This window comes from Rhincodon typus, chromosome 11 (genome assembly GCF_021869965.1).
Source record: "Rhincodon typus isolate 14 chromosome 11, sRhiTyp1.1, whole genome shotgun sequence".
NCBI lineage: Eukaryota > Metazoa > Chordata > Chondrichthyes > Orectolobiformes > Rhincodontidae > Rhincodon > Rhincodon typus.
The window spans coordinates 8,060,413-8,083,746 of record NC_063342.1 but is presented as its reverse complement, the minus strand read 5'-3'; the positions used below and the strand labels follow the sequence as shown (position 1 = coordinate 8,083,746).

Sequence of the window (23,334 nt, the reverse complement as noted above, 5' to 3'; positions counted from 1 at the left end):
GCCAAGCAGAACTTGGATAACTGTGGTTCGAGACCAGATCTTACCAACAACTTAACTGCCGTCTCAGAAGCACAGCTAAAACCACGAAGAAAAGCTAATACTGAAAACACTACAGGGCTTTAAAAAATTCCCCAGAAAAACAGTTAGAAAAAAAATCAGAAATAAAAACAAATTCTTTATGTGGCACATAAAGAAATGATGTACAATAGAAAATGCATTAGGTTTTACTCCAAAGAACAAAATTGACAAATTACAAGTTGCCACAAGAGGGCAGCAGCATGCTGTTTTCTCCATCCATTGCTGGAGCTACAATGGCCATTGTTTGCAGTGTAGAGGTTGGAGCCTAACCAGCAAGTTACTCAAGGATAAAAATTTGTACAATAGAACCCAACTTGATGAGTGTTCACTGGTAAATGCTGGATAGCTCTCAGAATTTGGAAGCCTAGCCAACTTGATCGAACTGCTGTAAAATTCTCAGCCATGTTTTCAAATCCTTCTGTGAACCCCCCACACACTTCCCCCAATCTCTAACTTCAAGCCACCCAAGCACCAAGATTTCTGCCATTCCTCCAAGTCTGGCCTCTTGCACATCTCAGGTTTCTACCAAGGCAGCTGAATAGAGGCCGCTAACTTTGAAAAACCTCTCCATCACTCTTCCTTAAAGATGTTCCTGACCAAGTACCCCTCTATATACAACAAGGTGCAGGGCTGGATGAACACAGCAGGCCAAGCAGCATCATAGGAGCAGAGAGGCTGACGTTTCGGGCCTAGACCCTTCATCAGAAAAGGGGGAGGGGAAGGGGGTTCCGAAATAAATAGGGAGAGAGTGGGAGGCGGATAGAAGAGGGATAGAGGAGAGGATAGGTGGAGAGGAAACAAACAGGTCGAAGAGGCAGGGATGGAGCCAGTAAAGGTGAGTGTAGGTAGGGAGTTAGGAAGGGGATAGGTCAGTCCAGGGAGGACGGACAGGTCAAGGGGGCAGGATGAGGTTGGTCGGTAGGAGATGGAGGTGCGGCTTGAGGTGGGAGGAGGGGATAGGTGGGAGGAAGAACAGGTTAGGGAGGCAGGGACGAGCTGGACTGGTTTTGGGATGCGGTAGGGGGAGGGGAGATTTTGAAACTTGTGAAATCCATCATGTCCATGTCCATCCTGGGCCTCCTGCAGTGCCACAACTATGTCACCCGAAGGTTGCAGGAACAGCAACTCATATTCCGCTTGGGAACCCTGCAGCCCAATGGTATCAATGTGAAACGTCAGCCTCTCTGCTCCTATGATGCTGCTTGGCCTGCTGTGTTCATCCAGCCCTGCACCTTGTTGTCTCGGATTCTCCAGCATCTGCAGTTCCTACTATCTCTGATTCAATTTTAACCCCTCTATATACATCCATCAAATCCCACCCTGTGCGGTCGATAGAAGTAACAAGAGAGACAGATGCACAAAACTGTCTGGTGAGGGGAAAAAAAATCTCCAGCATGTATTTAAAAAGAAGAAACAGAGGCAGATAAGAAAATATTCTTTATTTAAAATCTATTTTCCTGTATAGAGTTTTACTTTATACAACACAAGTGTAAAAAAATGCAAGACTGAGGAAATGTATTTGCTAAGTCCTCCCCAGCAGCAGGGGAGCAACCACTGAGTCTGCAGAACAGACAACACAAATATCTTAACCTAAACCAGAATCTAGTCAACACAGGTCAGCAATCCCCAGCAATATCCTGACCTAACAAACTGGAGAAAATGGCAGATAACAAGGTGTAGAGCTAGATGAACATCTAGGCCCGAAACGTCAGCCTTCCTGCTCCTTTGATGCTGCTTGGCCTGCTGTGGTCATCCAGCTCTATACCTTGTTATCTCAGATTTTCCAGCATCTGCAGTTCCTACTATCTCTGGAGAAAATGGCAGTGGTTCATATGTGTGTGCAGCACACCCTAATTTCTGGAGAGCTTCGAGGAAAATCTCTCTACTTTTCCTGAAGACTTTGCTGGTGGAGCACTCTCCAAAGGAGGAGGAGGCGGCAGCAGCTCAGGATAATGGGATTCTTACAAAATACCCACACTTCACAAATTCACACGGCTGCTCTGTATTTCAGACAGTACAAATACGTCAGAAAGAGCTGAGTGTGTTTTTGTTTTATTGAACTGAACTGCCCAACCCATCTGTGGCTGAGAACGTGGGATTGAAATTGGGATATTGCCACTTGGAGGTTCAATATTACTTCTGGGAATTTATCCAAATGAACCCACAGTACTATCACAATCAAAAACAACAAAAAAAAAGACAAAAAGGACAAGTCAACACAGAACGCTACATGAAAAAAGACAGAAGTCTGAAATTCAGACTGAAAAAAGTCAGAGAGAATGAAAATCCTGAGGAAACCCACAGTAAATGTGGGGTCTGTGTGTGAACACTGAATAAAGACACTGGAAGTGTACAAAATTGCTGGGTTTGGATACTCCCTGAAACAGCCTTGTTCTTGCACAGTGTGAGCTGATTAAGGCACAACTACCCCAATCCAAAAGAAGGCTCACACATTACTGAAGTCACTAAATTCACTGCATTCCTAAATGAGTGCTTTCCTTTTGGCCAGATGGGGAGGTTCAACGAATGTGTTCCAGACACACTCGGTGGTGTAGTTTGTGAAAAGTGTTGTATTTTCAAACCTCCGAACACACCTGACCTGCACAATACAAAAATACAAAACCTCTACTTCTAGAAAACAATAAGAAAGAAAACATTAATGTCACAGATTCAGATCAAAATCACTTTACAAAATACAGACTGAAATTGGAAAGTGCTGAAAACAGTAAGCAGAGTAGGCTGCTTCCATGGAAAGACAAAAGACACACACAGACACGCACACACTGTTTTCAGGAAAGACCAACTGACACATCATTAACAGTCTCTACTCTATCCAACAGGTGCTACCTGACTTGCTGGAATTTCGAACACTTTCCACGTTTAATTTCAAGTTCCCAGAATCCGTCGTATTTCACTCACATCTTCGGATTGTGGGGTTTCTCTACATTAAGCCCCTGCAAACAATATCTACCCATCTTCCTTTTCCACCCACTCAAAACACTGGGCACGGTTGCTACACAAATACTTTACCTAACTTCGTACAAGTAAAAGATACATTGAAATGTGAAACAGGCAGTGATTCAAGAAACTCTAGTTGGAGGCTCACTGCAAGAATTTGCTGCAAGGGCCAAGTCTAAACAAGACAGTAACAATGGGCAACTCATTAGTCTAGTGGAGTTGGAGGCACCAGCTCTGCACTTTCTGTGGAACTCTTCCACATGCTTGGGCTTTCAACCATCAAAAAAAAAAAAATCAGCATCACCTACCCACCACCACCGGCAACAGCAGGAGGCTATTGTGCCTCATATCAATGAAAGCTTGACCATTCCATCCCATACCACAGGTGTGGTCAGTTAGCTCAGTTGCTTGGAAGGCTGGTTTGCAATACATGGTGACAGGTTCAATTGCCTAGGCCAGCTGAGGTTACCATGGGAGGTCCCTCATTGTCAACCTCTCCCCTCGCCCAAGGTGACCCTCGGGTTAAAACACCACTAGTTGTCTGTCTCTCTCGCTCTCTGATCTTCTGGGGCAATGGTGACTTTACTTACTGTTATTTCAGTTACATGGATGGGTTGGAAAAGTTGGGTGCGTTCTCCTTGGAGGAGGGAAGTTTGACGGAGGTCACGTGGAGAGCTCAGAATCTGGAGGAACGTGGATGGAGCAGACCTGGGGAAACCATTCCCGCTTGACAACCAGAGGAAGGTGATTGGCAAAAGGCGAAAATCATTAATGATTACAACTGAGTATGCACTGACAGACCATGTGGGGGAAAGCAGATTCAATTGAGGATTTTAAAAAGGACTATTATGTGAAAATGAAAAACATGCAATGGTACAGGGAGAAGGCAGAGAATGCTCCTAGGTGACTTCCTGAAGTGGAGAAAAAAATTGGAAGCTAGTCTCAGTAATAATGACCATGAAACTATCAGCGTCAAGAGTTTTACAGCATGAAACGAGGCCCTTCAGCCCATCATGTCCATGTCAGTCATCAAGCATCTATTGTAATCCCATTTATTGCTGTAAAACCCTCTAGTTCACTAGGGAATTCTCCAGGGGAAGGAAATGTGCTATCCTTATCCAGTCTGGCCTACTTGCAACTCCAGACCACAAAGATATGGTTGGCTCAAAATTCCCTTAGAGGGCAATTGGGGCTGGGTAACAACAAAAGAATTTTTAAAAAGAGCCAGCACTGATATGATGGGCCAAATGGCCCTCTTCCATGCCGTAATCAGTCCACTTTGCTCATATGTTGATGGGCAATTGGCAATTGAGGTCACCCAGGTATGGCTGTAGGAACAGGGTCACTGTGCTAATCAATGGCTCCTTTTATTGTCACCATTTGAAGAGGATAGAGGAGCTTAAACATTTCACTGCAGCCACAGGAGCTCCTGAGGACGGTTGGTCAGAGAGCAGTTTTGGCAGAAATATATAAATAAAAGAGGTAAAGACCAGCGAAATTCTCCCTTCCACTTCATAGCAGACAGAGTGCATCCCTAGGCTCACATCACCTTCTCACAGAGTCACTCACCAACCCTCCTCTGACACAATCAACCCAATCTAATTAAAAAATATCCTTCAAAAAAAAAAAAAACAACTTAGAAACTGGCCTGGCATCCAAGAAGGAGACACACTGCACTAATTGTTCAGAGAATTTCCAACACATCCAAAAGGCAGGTTACTAGCTGTAAAGCATTTGAGGGGTGTCCTGAGGTTGTGAAAAAGGACCTTTTCCTTCTTAAAACAGAAATCTAATCTTCAGATCCTTACTAACCCCTACAAGTTCTGGTTCTGCTTCCCCTCACTGTGGGTTCAAAATGCCCAAACTTGGCTTTTGGAAGATGGCTTTAAAAAAGGAAGAGCCAAGTTGTTAGCAGAAACATGTTTATAGCAGATCCACGACTATAGCACTGATATAAAAGCTTAAAGTCAGGGTGCCTGAGCCAGATCTGGTGAGAGGTAACTGCAGAGAATTTCCTTGTGCAGCTTCAGAAGCTGCTTAGAGAGTAGAGTCTGGTATCTTACACAGGGCTCATCACAATTCCAATGTCATTCCATCCATCTTGCATTCAGCTTTTGCTGGGTCTTTCATTAGCTAGATCTTGTTGTGTGCAGGTGACCTAGTTCTGAACCTCAGTCTCTGGTCTGAGAGTCAGTAAAAAGGTACAGTCACCGTAGTCTTACCAGGTTGTAGGGCTGCTTGGAGTATGAGAGAGCATGAGAAACACAACTGGTGAGGGTCACCACAAAATAATTCAGGCAACATATAAACATCTCAGGCAAGGGGAGAAACTTGAGAAGGGGGGTCTTTCATGGCAACCTCGGCACTAAACATGTGAAGTATGAGGGTATGGTTGAATGCACCAGACATGGTCTGTATTGGGACTTCCCCATTTTATGAACAATTAGAATAATAGATCACATATCCACATTACACAGACAAACACAAAGTGGAGTGCCAGTGAGGCTGAAGTACTGGCTTCCAGCATTGCTTTCACACAACAGGACCTGCTAAGGTAGGGTGCCATAAACAAAATGAAAACTTTAATTAGGATAAATGTCTCAATTGCCTTGGCCTCCGGGGATCTTCAGGCTCTGAAGCAATGGCATGCAATGTGCATCACAGCCCCGTACAAACTTGTTGCTGCTAGATCTTGTGGAAAATGAGTAGGGGTGGGGGTAATGACCAAAAATCAAACAGCGTTGGTACTGAGTACTGGAACCTTGGAAAGTTCACCAGCCTATCCCTGACCACAGAGCAAAATTCAGAGCTAGGTCACCTGCATTCAGCTTGTCCTTGCAGCCTATAAAACTCCCTGTCATCTTCGACGCAAAGTTCCCCAAATTACACTTGGTTGCGCGTAATGAACTGTTGGAGGCTCCACAATAAAGTCCAATAAAGGTTTGATCAGCCACACAGGGTTTCAAGGGGAAGAGTATTAAGAAAAAGAGAAACACTCATAAACCAGTATGCAAAATAAATTACTTTTTTTTTTCCATCTTATGCAAATATAAATGTAAAGTAACATACAAAACACCTCCCCACAGCAGAGTCCAACTTGACACTGTTGGGAAGCTTATTTGATGTAAAGCTGATTTCCGATCTATTGGCGGAGAGTCAGTTATCAAGGGGAGCATTGGGTTTGATCCCTCCTTGTCCCACTCGCAGCCAGGGTAGCTTCTCCCTGTTCTTGAACAGCTGCTCAATGGCAATGTAGCGTACGTGTAGCTCGGAGGACAGAGAGTCTTTCTTTTCTAATTCCTGTGCAAGATCCTCAAAGACCACTTCAAGAAGAAAAAAAGTAAATAAATTAGATTGGTTTCAAGTACAAGAGAAGGGGCCGTTCTATCTTCTTCTAAAAAGAAAATTAAATGCTTGCTTCAGGTTCAGCTGGAGCATTGCCGCCAATTCCACGTTTTGCACTAGTTTTTGGATTGGCGCAGTGGTTAGCACTGTTGCCTGACAGCGCCAGGGTCCTGGGTTCAATTCTAGCCTCAGATGACTGCCTGTGTGGAGTTTGCACATTCTCCCCCTTGCCTGCGTGGGTTTCCTCTGGGTGATCCGGTTTCTTCCCACAGTCCAAATGTGCAGGTTAGGTAGATTGGCCATGCTAAACGCAGGGTGGCCGGGATGGGCCGGGATGGGGCGGGATGGGGCCTGGGTCAGATGCTCTTCGTAGTACTAGTGCAAATTCAAAAGGCCAACTGGCCTCTTTCTGCACTGTAGAGGTTCTATGCGCTTATTTTACATTTTTATTACAGCACTTCTTTCAAAATCATCCACATTGCTGTAGTATCTGCAGTCACATAAATGGGCTTGTTTTAAATTTCAGACCTTATTCGCAGTCTGCCACAGTGGGATTTGAACCTTTGTTCTCAGATTTGGAACCATGTCCCTGGGGCTCTGGATTACTTATCCAGCAATGTTACCACTGTGTGACTGCATCACATTTCAGAAAGGGGTGTCAATGCCTTGTAGATGGTGCAGAGGTGAATGCTAAGCGGGGTACTGTGTATGAGGGACATCAATTAAGGCGAGGCGATAGACTATTGTCGTTAGGCTGTTAATCCAGAGACCCGGGTACAGTTTAGGGGATCCAGATTCAAATGCTGCCAGGGCAGATTGTGAATTTGAATTCAATAAAAAATCTGAAGTTAGGATTCCAATGATGACTCTGAAAACCATTACCAATTGTCAGGAAAAACTAATCTGGTTCAATGTCCTTTAGGGAAGGAAATCTGCCATCCTTACCCAGTCTGGCCTACATGTGACTCCAGACACATAGCAATATAGTTGACTCTTAACTGCTCTTAGGGCAATAAATGGTGACCTAGCCAGCGATGCCTATATCCAGTGAATGAATTTAAATAAAAACGTTAATGTGGAAAGAGTGGAGACACTGGGATTCTCCTCCGTGGAGCAGATCATGGACAGTTTATCAGAGATGTTCAAAATGGAGGTATTTTAACCACAGAGTGGTTCTTACTGGCAGAAGGATCAACAACCAAATGGTAAGGACTGAAGATAACTGGTAACCAAGACAATTGGTCAAAGAAGTGGGTGAGAGGAATTCCTTTCCTTAACCACAAAATAAATTATGATCTGGAGCACTCCCTTAAAAGGTGGCATAGGCAAATTCAAACATACGTTTTTAAAACTTGGAAATCAACTTCAATGTGGAAAGTTCACAAGGCTGTAGGTAAAGCTGGGCAGGAGGACTAATTAGGTAGCTCTTGTAAGGAGCTGGCATAGGTAAGATGGAAAGAATGGCCTCATTCTATGCTGTCCACGTCTCCTCACAAGGCATTGATTCATTGTACCAGAGACAGTTCAGATGCTGTTTGGAGATAAATATCCATCAGGACACCCTGGTTAAGTCACTTGCTTTCCTTTAGGGAGAGACAGCAGGAAGAAGACGCAGGCAGGGGAGAGTGAGCCAGCAGGAGACGGGAGGAGAAATGTCCTAAATGCCCCTTAAAGGCAGCTGGCCTTATTGATATTAATTTTTAATTTGACTCTGCGTCTATGCACTTACATCACAACATTTATTCAGAGGCATAGGCTCCAATATGCAAATTAAAATGAAACAAAGATGAGAGTCCGAATCTCTTCAATTTATCTCTTTGAATCACAGTCAGTGCTATTTTTAATAATTAGTTGTTAAATTGAGGCCACACCTGCAGTCTCAGATGGATATAAAAAGAATCTCGTGGCACTATTCTGAACAAGAGGAGAGACATGCCTGGTCTCCTGACCAATATCTAGCCCTCAATCAAACCACTAAAACACATTATCTGTCAATTATCAATTTGCTGTTTCTGGGAGCTTGCTGTGCATATATTGGTTGCAGCATCCCTCATATTTACAAGATTGGCCAAACTGGGATGAAGAAAGAAATTGTACAAAACAAAAACAATACATTTTTACAACTCTTTTCTGTAAAAAATCACGAGATATTAATTTAAATTCTTAAATTCTTCCCAGACCATGCAGACATGGTTATATACCTTTGATTTGTTTGAGGAGTTGTTCATTCAATGGCACCAGATCATCCACCGACATAGCACTCACTGAAAGAAATATCAAACAATGTTAGAGCTATCGTAGTGACTGGTATAAGCAGAGGTAATACGGAAAATCTTCTTTATATGTAACTCCCCGTAGTCTATATAGTAAACATGACAGGCATCTTACACTGGGTACTATGCACTGACATAGGAACATTGGCAATGTAGCTATGAGAAAAACCTGGGGGATAAGTGACCATAATGTGGTAGAATTCTTCATCAAGATAGAGACAGTAAGGTAGTTGACTCTGAGACAAGGGTCCTGAATCTTAATAAGGGAAGCTATGATGGTATGAATTGGCTATGATGGATTGGGAAATGTTACTGAAATGAAAAAGTGAATGCTTGCATTGCCAGTCCATTGAGTGAATGGATAAGCTACAGAAGTGATTTATTCCTGTCTGGTGCAGGTGAGGACAATCGCCAAATCATGGCTTATGAGGGAAGTTAGAGATAGCATTAGATGCAAAAAGAGGCATACAACAGGACAAAGAAAAAACAGTAGACCTGAGGATAGCTAACAGTTTAAAAGTTAAAGGAGAACCAAGGGGTTGGTTAAGAAGGGGAAGGGAGAGTATGAGTGTAAGCTTGCAGGGAACATAAGGACTGTAAAAGTTTCAATTGATACGTAAAGAGAAGATTGGTAAAACTTGCAGCTCCCTAGAAATGGGGCAATTTATAATGCGGAACAAAAATGGCTGACAAACTAATTTTAATACTTTGCTTCTGTCCTCACAAAGATGGTCACAGATAACTTACACCAGAAATGATGGGGAATACAGGGTTTAGTGAGAGGAAGGCACTGAGGCAAATCTGTATTAGTAAAGAAATGGTGTTGGAGAAATTGATGGGATTGCAGGCTGATAAATCCCCGGGGCCTGATAAAACTATGTCCCAAAGTACTTAAAGAAGTGGCCCGAGAAATAGTGGATGTATTGGTGGTTAACTTCTAAAGATTCTTTAGACTTTAGATATTAACTAATTTAACTCCACTATTTAAAAAAGGTAGAGAGAAAACCAGGAATTATAGACCAGTGAGTCTAACGTTGGTAGTGGGAAAGATGCTAAAGTCCATTATCAAGGATTTTATAGCAGAGCACTTAGAAAACTGTGGTAGGAACAGACCCAGCCAGTATGTACGTACGAAAGTGAAATCATGCCTGAAAAATCTACTGGAATTCTTCGAGGGTATAGCTAGTAGTGTTGATCAGTGGATGCAGTTTATTTGGACTGTCAGCAGGCTTTTGATAACTTTACACATTAATTTCTTATGTGGGACTTAAAGTATATGGGATTGAGGGCAATATATAGAGATGTTTGAAAAATTGGTTAGCAGGCAGAAAGAAGTAGGAATAAATGGGCCTTTTTCTGAATGGCAGACCGTGGCTAGTGGGTTCCTGCAGGGATTGGTACTAGGACCCCAGCTGTTCATGAGATGTTAATGATTTAGACAAGGGAACTATATGACGAGGGACAGATGACATGAACCTGGGTGGAAGGACGAGTTATGATGAGGATGCAGAGATGTTGCAGTGTGATGCGGATAGGCTGAGTGAGTGGGCAAATGCATAGCAGATACAGTACAACATGGTTAAATGTGAGATTATCTGCCTTGGTAGTGAAAGAAAGGAAGGTGGATTATTATTTGAATGGTTGTAAATTGAGAGAGGGAAATGTTCAATGAGACCTGGGTCTCCTTGTGCACCAGTTGTTGAAAGAAAGCATGCAGCTGCAGCAGGTAGTAAGGGTGTATTGGCCTTCATAGCGAAAGGATTCGAGTATAGGAGCAAGGATGTCTTGCTGTAGTTACACAGAGCATCGTGAGGCCACATTGGAATATTGTGTGCAGTTTGTCTCCTTGTCCGAGAAAGAATGTTCTTGCTATAGAGCGAGTGCAGCAAACGTTTACTAAATTGATTCCTGGGATGGTAGGACTGACATATGAAGAGAGATTCAGTTGGTTAGGATTATATTCGCTGGAGTTTAGAACAATAGTGGGGTTGGGGGGGGAATCTCAGAAACCTGTAAAATCCTAACAGGACTAGACAGGTTAGATGCAGGAAAGACGTTCCCGATGGTGGGAGAGTCCAGAATCAAGGATCATAGTTTAAGGATAAAGGGGTAAACTAGGACTAAGATGACGAGAAATCTCTTCACCCACACAGAATGGTGAGTCTATGGAATTCACTACCACAAAGTGGTTGAGACCAAAATATTGTGCATTTTCAAGGGAGGTGGTAGTTATAGCTCTTGTGGCTAAAGGGATCAAGGGATATGGGGGAGGGCAGGATTGGGGCATTGAGCTCGAAGATCAACCATGATCATACTGAATGAGAGAGCAGGCTCAAGGGTGGAATGGCCTACTTCTGCACCAATCTTCCAGGTTTCTATTACTGGAATCAGATGGGTGACTCAAGATAATTGAAGAAGCTGGTGTGGTTCAACTTGATTTCCTCTGATGGCAGGAGCTGAGAGAGAGCGCGCGCGAGAGAGCGAGCAAAGAGTTGCGGGTTACCCTTAAAATTAAAGCTAGACTGCTGGGAGTTGATATCAGGTCTGTCAAGTTACACATTCACAGGACATTGGTCCAAAGACATCAACAGAATTAAAGGTACAGATCATACACAAGCTGATGGAATGATATAAAATAGTCAAGGTCTTTTCTCCAGGATAGGGGAGCCCAAAACTAGAGGGCACAGGTTTAAGGTGAGAGGAGAAAGATTTTAAGGGGACCTAAGGGGCAACTTTTTCATGCAGAGAGTGGTGTGTGTATGGAATGAGCTGCCAAAGGAAGTGGTAGAGGTTGGTACAATTATAACAACATTTAAAAGGCATCTGGATGGGTAGATAAATAGCAAGGGTTTAGAGGGAAATGCACCAAATGCTGGCAAATGGGACCAGACTAATTTAGGATATCTGGTCGGTATGGGCGAGTTGGACCAAAGGGTCTGTTTCTGTGCTGTATATCTCTATGATTCTAAGCCATCTCGAGAGGCCAAATGGTCACTACTGTCTATGATTATTTTCGGTTCTGCTCAGCTTGCAAAACAAGACTTTGCATGGGCCACATGCAGGGGAAAAACTGAAGGTCAAGGCATGAGTCATGTTTTCCCACATTTTTCAACATAATGTCACCCCACCCCCCCCAACCAGCCCAGTTATTTCCCTCCATTCTGGCTTGTCAAACAAGAGGGCACCCACAACCTCTGGGAACCAAGTGAACAACTATAATGATCGAGAACCTTTCAAAGGTATGTGGTGACATGCTGATTGACCACAGACTGCATCACAACTGGCTTGATTCGAGTCACCACCATAACGTACATCAAAACAATGCTGAGGGATTTGGGGAGGGGGGAGAAGTCAGAAGGGGGTGCAAACAGAACTTGAATCTGTAACCATTTTTTGTTAAATTAATTCATGGGATGTGGCCATCACTGGATGGGTCAGTATTTAATGCCCATCCCTAACTGTATGGAGGTGGTTTTGGTGAGCTTCCTTCTTGAACTATTGCAGTCTAATTGCCTTAGGTCCAACCACAGTGCTGTTAGGGAGGCAGTTCCAGGATTCTGACCCAGTGACAGTGAAGGAACGGCAAAATATTTCCAAGTCAGGATGGTGAGTGACTTGGAGGGGAACTTGCAGATGGTGTTCCCAAGTATCTACTGCCCTTGTCCTTCTAGACGGAAATGGTTAAGAGTTTGGAAGGTGCTGTCTCGAGATCTTTGGTGAATTTCTGCAGTGCATCTTGTACATGGTACACACTGCTGCTACTGAGCATCGGCGGTGGGAGGGAATGGATGTGGTGTCAATCAAGTGGGCTGCTTTGTCCTGGATGGCAACAAGCTTCGAGTGTTGTTGGAGCTGTACTCATCCAAGCAAATGGGTAATGTCCTATCATACTCCTGACTTGTGCCTTGTCAATGACGGACAAGCTTTGGAGAATCAGGAGCTGAGTTACTTGCTGCAGTATTCGTAGCACCTGACCTACTCTTGTAGCCACTCTATTGATATGGAGAGTCCAGTTCAGTTTGTGGTTAATGGCAAGCCCCAGAATATTTTTCCTGACTTATCACTTATAGTTCACCTTTGGCTGAGGTCCATTCAGGGTCTGAGTGCCGTACTTGGATATTTAAATGGTTGTAAGTGAAGATGTGAAAGGGGTAGCATCGATAAGTCTCTGATCAAAAGAATCTGCCTGCCCGTCCCCGATACTTACATTCCTCCCGGGTGTAGTGCCGATGACAGCTGGCCTCCACCCTGCTGTGGTTTCCTGCTGCGAGCGGAGATTCTGCCCCGTGCCCCCGCTCCTTAGGTGGCCAGTGAACATCTAAACCTCGAAACCTGTCGACAGCCACCCCCAGCATTCCCTGACGGAAGTCTGATGGCACATCCTGCTCCAAAATCCCCTGCCCGCACTTGGAGTAGCCCGGTGAGCTCCCGTTGAGCCAGCGTGGGGAGTACCGGGGTAACTGCAGGCCGTTCACCTGGGGGAAGTGTGTCCTGAGTGCGCTTGGCTGGTGGTCGTGACCCTTGACCTGCTCCTGCCCACACTCCCGGAGGTCAGGGCGTGAGTGCTGGTTTTGTGCATACTGAATAATGCGGCTGATCTTCCTGCTCAGGATCTCCTTCACATCTCTGTAGGTGCTCTTCGATACTCTCGGCTGGGGGAGGTCCTGGTTGGCGATGAGGTGAAATTTTTCGAAGCACTCTCTGTGACCATGCACCGATTCAGTGTGGAGGAGATTTTCCCTGGCTACCCCTGAAAGACACAGGATCAAAAAAAAAAAAACACTTACACCAGTCCTCCAAACAACAGACACTTGGCTATGGAGTCAAATAATTGGTCAAATTCTTGACCCTTGCAACAACCTCAATTCATAAAGTGTTCGGGGCGGCATGGTGCCTCAGCGGTTAGCACTGCTGTCTCACGGCATCTGGGATCAGAGTTCAATTCTGCCTTTGGGTGACTGTTCTCCCAGTGTCCATGTAGGTTTCCTCCGGGTGCTCCGGTTTCCTCCCACAGTCCAAAGATGTGCAGGTTAGGTGGACTGGCCATGCTAAATTGCCCATAGTGTCCAGGGATGGGCAGACTAGGTGGATTAGGCATGGGAAATGCAGGGTTACAGGGATGGGGTAGGGGGTGGGTCTGGTTGGGATACTCTTCAGAGAGTCGATTTGGACTTGATGGGCCAAAAGGCCCAATTTTGTGCAGTAGGGGATCTATGATTTGTGAGCGCTTTCAAGAGCTTATCATTGCGTTCATGATGAAAATATTGTGCATTTTTAAGGAGGTGGTAGTTATAGCTCTTGTGGCTAAAGGGATCAAGGGATATCGGGGAGGGCAGGATTGGGACATTGAGGTCGAAGATCAACCATGGATCATACTGAATGAGAGAGTAGGGTCAAGGGTGGAATGACAAGTGACCATCAAATTTGATCAAAGAGGTCAGCTTTACACAGGAAGAGGGACTTCAGAAGGGGTTTTCACTGCTTAGGCCAGAGGCAGAGGCAGAGGCAGTCAAAGAAAGAGCGACTGCTGATTCAGAGAGCAGGGTGACAGGACAGAAGGAGGGGTGGAGAGAAGCGACAGGAGAGAAGGGAGAGGGGGTAAAACAACGGCAGATAAGGGCAGGGGGATGTAGCTAAAGAAGTGGGGGGAGGAAGAGGAGCTGGTTGTTGTACCTACCCAAAGCTGACCAGCTTTCTTTGCTATCTGTAAAGCGTGGACACTGGGCAGACATGTGCAGGAAATCTGCTTCCAAACACAAAGCCAGATCAGAGAACAAACAGATGACCACCAATGCAGCACTAGACCGTCAGCAAGTTTAAGTGTACAAAGGCGAATCCAATCAAGCGATCGACAAACCTCAGAAGATGACCAAGCTTTCCATATCATTAACCAGGGGAGGTGATGGCTTAGTGGTATTAAATTGCTGGACTGATGATCCAGAGAGCCAGATAATGTTCTGGAGACGCAGGTTCAAATCCTGTCATGGCAGATGGTAGAATTTGAATCCAATAAATATCTGGAATTAAGAATCTAATGGATGACTGTGAATCTATTGCCAATTGTTAGAAAAACTCATCTGGTTCACTAGTGCCCTTTAGGGAAGGAAACTACCATCCCTACCTGGTCTGGCCTACATGTGGTTGACTCTTAACTGCCCTCTAGGCAATTAGGGATGGGCAATAAATTCTGCCTAGCCAGTGATGCCCTCATCCCGTGAATGAATAAAAGAAAAAAAAAATAAGCGGGTTGAGAGAAAAAGCTGATCAGAAGCTTTTCTGACCATTAATATCTTATCACAGGTCCTGAAACACTAGGAGAACACGTACAAAGCTTAGAATCACATTACCATTATGCACTGTTGAAAGACATGCATCTCAGCAGGTGGCACTCGAAGGGGCAGACTGTCAGACACCACACAATATATCACCAGTTCTGTGCATTAGCATAATCATGGTACACTGCCCATACACAATCTCCTCTCGGTTATCCGGAAATCTTCGACCTGTAGATATCAATGGTCCTGAAGTAGCAGGACTACCCGTGCAATGAGATATGAACATGGATCGTGTTACAACGTGAGAAGAACATCAAGGTGCCACTCTGGTGTACCAGTTAACGCAAATTAGCCTGAAGTCATAAAGGCTGAATATTCTGTGTAGCCAGAGGACAACTGCTAGCGGAGTTTGTACCCATTAAAAGGAGTTAGACACTGTAAAGAGATGCGAGTCAAACAAGAGGAACGAGTTGATATTTCATTGCAACTAATGTACAGATGGAGCCTACTTGACCCAAAATGACCCATGACAAGAGTTATACTCCACATAAGCCTCCTCCAACTTTGTTCATCTCACCTTATTAGCGCCTTTCTATTGCTTTCTCCTTTAAACACTCAACTGGCTTATGCTTAAATTCATCTACATCATTCACCTTTAGATTCACCTGCACATTGCAGCAACTCTCTGGAATTCCCTGCAATTAATTTTCTGATTTAATTACTATTTTATATGCTCAACCCCCAAGTTTTAGTCTCTCCCAAAAGAGGAAAGAACGTGTTCTCTCCACCCTTGAACCTTAAGCCACTTATTTTTTAAAGAAAGGAACTTTAGTCTTTTTCAGGTTTTCGTGACAGGCATAATTTCTCAGCCCTGTCACAAACATTTGCTGTTCTGTTTTTGGCAGGTAGTCCTGCTGCTGGTTCAAAACAAAAGAAAGTAAGAGTAAGTGTCTCCACTCCTTCCCCACCGCCCTTCCTGTCTGACATCTCTCTGCAGGTTGCAGCAAGTTTGCTCATATAAGTTGCCACATCTGCAGTTTCATCAAAAGCTGAATTTCACAGAACTCAGCAACCACAAGATGAGACCCCACCAGTGTGCAACCTATCAGCACACAATCAACCGAGGTGCAATTGACAGAGAGATCAATTCAGTCACTTCAGGAAGGAAGTAAAATGCAGGATTTGTGGCTTTGCATTGTTCTATTGAGGGGCTCTCGGTTTTTCCTTACTGTCAGTTGTTTGGCTTTAATTAAAAGCTGTACTATTAATTCCCTCCTTCTCTCCAAGACACCAGCTGTCTCAGACTTACACAGCAGTGGTGTGTGCGTCTAGACAAGATGGATTAGCAGGCATTTTGGAACTAGGTTATTGAAAAGAGAAGATTAATAAAAAAAAGCTGAATCTAACCCTATTTTTAGTCCATCTTCATGCACGTTGACTTCTGATCACCATCCAGTGAAAGTCAGCTAGAACATTCTGCACATTTACCCAGGAATGTGACCACATTGTAACACCTTAGTCACTCTTCCAGCATAACCTAATGAGCTAATTCAGCACAGTCTAAGAACAGAACCTGCATCAGACCTCTGGTCAACACAAGGGGAGATGGTGGCAGATTTGTACTATTGCTGGACTAGAAACACAGGCAATTTTCCAGGAACATGGGTACAAATCCCATTGCATTAATACATCTGAGAAATGAAGTTTATTTCAGTAATGGCGAGCATGAAACTTAAAATCCATCAGATTCACCAAGTCTTTTTAGGGAAGGAATCCTGCCATCATTCCATGGCCTATCCTCCATGTGACCCCAGACCCACGGCACTTCTTAGGAGCTAATGATGCTCTGAACAGGAGTCATCTGGAATTGAAACGTTAGCCTGCTTTCTCTCCACGGATGCTGCCTGACCTGTTGTGATCTTCAGCACTTCTTATTGCTTCTTAATTGCCCTCATGGGCAATAAATGCCCTCATCCCAAGTTAGATTAAAAACACAAGCAGCTCAATACCATCCAGGACAAAGCAGTCCACTTGAAAAATCACCTTCTTAGGTAGTTTCTGGGCTCCAAGTGATCCTGTGAAATAAATTTTAAAAGCGTCCTTAACTTTTCTTCAAGCTAGTGAAAATGTCGTGACAAATAATCCACTTTTTCACACCCAAGCGATTCTTTCTGCTCACTCCCCACCTCTTCGTCGACAACAGCTATTTAAGCAAATCAACCCACACTGGGGAACTCTGGATTAAAACAAAAATGCAGAAACAATAATGCAACATAACCAGGAAACACCTGTCGCTATCGTCACCACATCCTCAAAACTTGGCAACAGATACATCACAGGTTGACAAGAGGGAGGGGGAAATGGGAAAGGAGTTGGAATGGTGGGAAGGGATAACACAGAGTAGGAGTTGGGAGTGGGAACAGGAGGGGGATGAGCAGGGGGAATAGGGGTGGGGGGTGGGGCAAGAAAAAGGAGAGAATTTCCTTAATGCCCATTGCTTCCACTGGGCTCTGTTTCTAGTGGTCAAAGAAAGAGCACAACTTGGAAACAATCTCAATTCAATTGAAATCACACCTTCTACTGTTAACATGAACAATAGACAGTGCTGCATGTCAGAAATGTTGTTATTTTTAAACAAGTAGATGTTAAAAACTGAGGCCCCAGTTACCTCTTCAAAAACAGACATAAAAAGATCTCATGACATTGTTCTGATCAAAAGCAGAGGGGTTTCTAGTGTCCAGACCAATATTTATCATACAAATCAAAATAACTTGAACACATTATATTTGTTAGTGATCAAATTGTTGATCATGGGAGTTTGCTGTGCATAAATTGGTTGCAGAGTTTACTATATTAAAAGACAACTATACTTCAAGAGGTGTAGGTATAGTGGATTGAAAAGCTTAACAAATGCAAGTCCTATATTTCATTGACCTGTGGTTAGCTGTTGGGCATTTGGCTAGGCTAGCATTAAATGAATCAGACAAGGATGGAGTCAGAGTCATACAGCACAGAAACAGGTCCTTTGGCTCACCATGACTATACTGACCAACAGATGACACTAATCCCATTTACCTGCACTTGGTCTGTAGCCTGCTATGTCCTGGCACTTTTATCCAGATGCTGTTTAATACTGCAAGAGTACCTGCCTCCACAACCTTCTCAAACAACACGTTCTACATTTCTAACATCCTCTGGGTAAAATTTTTATCCACCCCCTAGATTTCTTCTAAACCACCTTGCACCTCACCTCAAAGCTTATGCTCTCTAGTTCTGGGCATATCAGCCATGAGGAAAAGAATCTCTGGCCTACTCTGTGCCTGTCATAATTTTGTGTATCTCAATCAGATCATCCTCTCAGCCTCCTCTGCTCCAGGGAAAACAAACTTGGCCTATCCATTCTCTCCTCATGCCTGGGAATGGAAAGTCTTAGTTAACATCCTCTCCAGTGCCATCACGTACTTCCAATAGCGTGGTAACGAGAACAGCTAACAGTATTCTGTCCATGGTCTAACCACAGTGAAGTATAGTGAAGTGTAGCAAAGGTCATTCAGCCCGTAATGGCTGTGCTGACCACATCTCAACCATTCAGTCTCCTTTCAAAGCTTTTCTCATTCTTTAAGCCTTATAGGTTCTACATTAAACACATATCTGAGCATAGCTGAAAAGTAATGAGACTGTTTGCCTTCACAATGTTTTCTGGCTAGGAGTTCCTAATGCATAGACCACTGCCCACCACCCTCAGTTTATAGACTGAGGCAAAGTAGGAAGGAAATGATTTGTAACAGCACGACCAGATACTCCTGCACTGATCACATGAAGAGACTATTTTTCACATTCTAGGAATTGTGGCATTACTTACAGACAGCAGGGCCTGTGAACACGGTGCTATCAGGTAACCAGTCAGGCTATTTTTAGACCACTTCACCATAGGTTTGCAGCAAATCAGTCAGTGACTTGGGGGTGGGGGTAGTGGTGGTTGAGCAGAGATAACAAAGAAACAAAACCTCTTTCTAAGCAGATTTTGTCAAGAGTACAAAAGCAGCACGAAGTGTATTACCAGCCTTCCTCTGGAGTTACACTGAGATACCCACCCCTCACTCAGATTCCAATTATGTGAAATAGGCAAAGCACACAAATGTAAATGTTGCCCAGGGAGTCAGAAACACTTTGCCAAGCCTCGTGAACGTCCTGCTAGTTTCAGGGCAGCCTTGTTGAGAACTCAGGTCCTTCTTTAGGAAAAAAGTGTAAGCTGGTAGAGCAAAATAACAGTGCCATTGAGAACCTCCACTATAATGACAGGTTCCTTCAAGCAAGCATTGGTCATGTATGCTCCTAGACTTTCTACCTCTGATGAGAATGAACCCTGGGGATTGATTGCAGTCCGTGGTTGGGGCATTAAACTTTGGTGTCAAGAAATTTTCCATCAGATCAAAGCAAAATGCAGCATCAATATTTAAAAGGTTTTGAAGAACCTCATGCCAGGATTTTTTGTGCTACTGTCCCTGTTTGTAGTTACGTTATTTTTCCAACTAAACGTAAGCAAAGAACTGCTCACAAAACTATGGCGGTCTAACGCACTGACATCTCCAGTCCCTCTGCTATATCATTACAGGGGTAACTGGTCCGAGTGATTAAAATAGCACTCATTAAAAACAGGAATTAATGTGATTGAAGGGGCAAAGGGAAAAATGAAACAATGTTTTAACCACACTATAGCCTCAAGGGTCCAACAAAAAGCTTTACAATCAATGAATTACTTTTAGAAGTGCAGTTATTATTAAGTAGCCAATTTGGACAAAGCCAATTGTGCAGCAAGATCCCACAATCAAATCTGAATGAAGTGTCGATCTATTTTGACTTGTTTGAGAAATAAGAGTCAGAGAACTTGCTTAATGAGGTTCAGTCTTTACATCCACTTGAACTGGCACATGGACAGAACCTATAGTTTCAAAAGGGAACAGTGAGCCTCAAACAATGTATCACTTTTTCAGTACTGACCCTGCGACAGCACAGCTTTGTCTCAGCACTTGGTTCCCAGACTGAGAGCTTGGCTAACAGCGAGTACTGACCCTCTGACAATGCTGCACAGTCTCTAATGTGCTCAATGGTGATGAGAATGTGAGACCCGCCATTACAGTGGTTGGAACGAATAACACAGCTGCACTAAAAAGGGAAGAAACTTAAACAGAGAAGTGAGATGGGAATGAAAGGACGTGTGCACAGCATAAGAGGTTAGCAGATGTTTGCTGTTCCAAATGGCCCAATTCAGTGCTTTAATTCTATGCAATAGCTGGAATGGTACTTGAAGTTATAAAGTTCTGATTGAGAAAGTGGTGTGCTTTCATAAGCTGTAAAAAGTACTGTCTACCTTCAGTGTGATTGCTGACATGAGCACAGAGACGCTCTCCCAGATCCTCTTTCGGTGTCACATAAACACATGCGGAAACATCAGGCGAGAGTAGGTTTGCGTTTGGATGGAAGCAGACCAGGAGGTGGTACTTTCAGTGTCGGAAGATAAACCAAAGAACCCTCTTTACCCAGCTCCTCATTCCACACAACCATTTTATTTTATAAAAGCAGTATATTTGTACATTGACAAATAAGTCAAGTGGTCATGAATTGAAAACACTACTTTTCTTGACGATTTCATAAGCTGTCTAGTGTTAAGGAATTTAATCATCACATTGGTTGCAAGCATGTTGCCAGGGTTGAAAATTGCAGCTATGAGGAAAGAGCGAAAAGGCTACTGTTGTATTGCTTTCGACAGAACATAATGAGGGGTGACTTAATTGAACATAAGAATATAAGAACTAGGAGCAGGTGTAGGTCGTCCGGCCCTTCTAGCCTGCTCTGCCATTCAATAAGATCATGGCTGATCTTTTCGTGGACTCAGATCCACTTACCCGCGTTCTCACCGTATCCCTTAATTCCTTTATTGTTAAAAAAAAATCTACCTTATCTTTAAAAATGTTTACTGAAGTAGCGTCAACTACTTCACTTGGCAAGGAATTCCATAGATTAACAACCCTCTGGGTGAAGAAGTTCCTTCTCAGTTCAGTCCTAAATCTGCTCCCTCTAATCTTGAGGCTATGCGCTCTTGTCCTAGCTTCACCTGCCAGTGGAAACATCCTCTCTACTTCTATCTTATCTATTCCCTTCATAATTTTATATGTTTCTATAAGATCCCCCGTCAATCTTCTGAATTCCAATGAATATAATCCCAATCTACTCAGTCTCTCCTCATAAGCCAACCCCCTCAACTCCGGAATCAACCAAGTGAACCTCCTTTGCACCCCCTCCAGTGCCAGTACATCCTTCCTCAAGTAAGGAGACCAAAACTGCACACAGTACTCCAGGTGTGGCCTCACCAGCACCTTGTACAGCTGCAACATAACGTCTCTGCTTTTTATTTCAATCCCTTTAGCAATGAAGGACAAAATTCCATTTGCCTTCCTAATTACTTGTTGTACCTGCAGACCTACCTTCTGTGATTCATGCACAAAATTATAGCGGGCTTGGATAGAGTGAAGAGGGGAAAAAGACATGTTTCTCCGGGGGAAAAGGTCCATTATCAGGAGTCAAATTAAAGGCAACAGTGGAAGGATTGCAGGGGAGACAAAGGAAATTGGTCACCCGCTACCCAGTTTGCTGGTGGAGGCAAAAACTCTCAACTCATTTGAAGTGCTGGAAACTGAAAGGTTACTGCCCTGGTGCTGAATGGCTTCTTTCTGTGCCTCAAATGTTCATATGGTTCTATAGCAGCTTTACAGAGTTAATTTGCTTAAGAATGTGGCTTCCAACAGCTTTAATCTAAAGCGCTTATTAAACATAAACTAAAATAGAACTTCCTACTGGTGTGAGTCCTGTTCTATTTATAAAAGCAAAAAAAAAAACCAGCCTGCAATTTATACAATAAAAATAAAAATCAGGCTCTGCATGTATGTATTTATTAGTCTTGTGTGCAAATAATGATTTACAAAATGAGAAATTAGTCCCCTGCTGATTTCAGAATCAAATGCATCATTATTTTAAAGCAGCACAATATTGTGGATAGAGACACATCGGCTTTCCTGCTCCTCTGATGCTGCCTGACCTGCTGTGTTTCTCCAATTCCACACTATATTGACAATATTGTGAATGCTGTGGTTGGTCAACTCGCCAAGTTGGTTCATTAGTTTGCAGACGTTTCAATACCCTGCTGGGTAACATCATCAGTGCAGCCTCCGATGAAGCACTGTTGTGTTTTCCGGCCTGGTATTTAAACTCTGGGGTCCATTGGATTTGATTACCTCATTTCCAGTTTTTCTTCGCAGTGGTGTATGTATAGGGTCTAGTTCTATGTGTTTGTTGATGGCCTTCTTGGTGGAGAACCAGGCCTCTAGGAATTCTCGTGCTTGTCTGTTTGGCCTGTCCTAGGATCCTGGTGTTGTCCCAACCGGACTGGTGGTTCTCCTTATCCCTGTGAATGTTGAAGAGTGAGTATTGGTCGTATCTTTTTGCTGCTGGTTGGTGTTTGCGTACTCACGCCCAGTTTCCTTTCTGTCTGTCCAATGTAATGTTTGTTATAATCCTTTGGTTCAAGTTAGCAGTCGGTGTAGGGTTGATGTGGGTGTAAGCTATTCTGATGCCCAATGGTCGTAGGAGTCTTGTGGTCAGTTTGGATATGGTCTTGATGTATGATAATGTGATGAGTGTGTCAGGGAGTACTGTATCTTCCTATTGTTATTCGTGTGATAGGCATCGTCGGATCCAGTTGTTCAGGTATCTGTTGTCCTTAAATACTTGGTAGAGGTACTCTTCTTCATTTTGGCGTAGTTCCGGGTTGCTACAGTGTGATGACGCTCATTTAAATAGTGTTTTCACGCAACTTTGTTTGTGGGTGTTGGGGTGGTTACTGTTGAAATTCAGCACTTGGTCAGTGTGTGGCTTTTCTGTGTACCTTCATCAGGAATTCCCTGTTGGCCCTGCGTTCTACCCTGACATCCAGGAATGGGAGCTGCTCATTCTTTTCCTCTTCTCTGGTGAATTTGATGCTGGTGAGAGTGAAAAGGAAGAAGAGTACCTCCACCAAGTATTTAAGGACAACAGATACCTGAACAACTGGGTCCGACGATGCCTATCACACCAACAACAGGAAGATAGAGTACACCCTGACACACTCATCATGCTACCATACATCAAGAACATATCCGAACTGACCACGAGACTGCTACGACCATTGGGCATCAGAGTAGCTCACAACCCATGTCAATCCTATGCTAACTGCTAACTCAAACCAAAGACCCCTTACTCACTATGGACAGATCCAATGTAATATACAAAATTCCATGCAAGCACCGCGACAAACATCACATTGGACAGACAGGAAGAATATTGGCCACAAAGGGCACATGAATACCAAC

General features: G+C 43.7%; 1 protein-coding gene across 1 annotated transcript in view; it reads right to left on the bottom strand.

The window, feature by feature from the left end:
- Positions 1-1,502: 1,502 nt before the first annotated feature.
- The window catches only part of c11h21orf91 (chromosome 11 C21orf91 homolog), a 47,308-nt gene continuing 25,476 nt past the window's right edge, over positions 1,503-23,334 (bottom strand). Inside the window, exons 3-5 of the mRNA XM_020511041.2 lie at positions 12,862-13,404; positions 8,583-8,645; positions 1,503-6,359 (exon numbers count right to left, since the gene is read on the bottom strand). Coding sequence (XP_020366630.1) covers positions 6,193-6,359; positions 8,583-8,645; positions 12,862-13,404 — 773 coding nt within the window. The 3' untranslated portion in view covers positions 1,503-6,192. The remainder of the gene's footprint in view (positions 6,360-8,582; positions 8,646-12,861; positions 13,405-23,334) is intronic.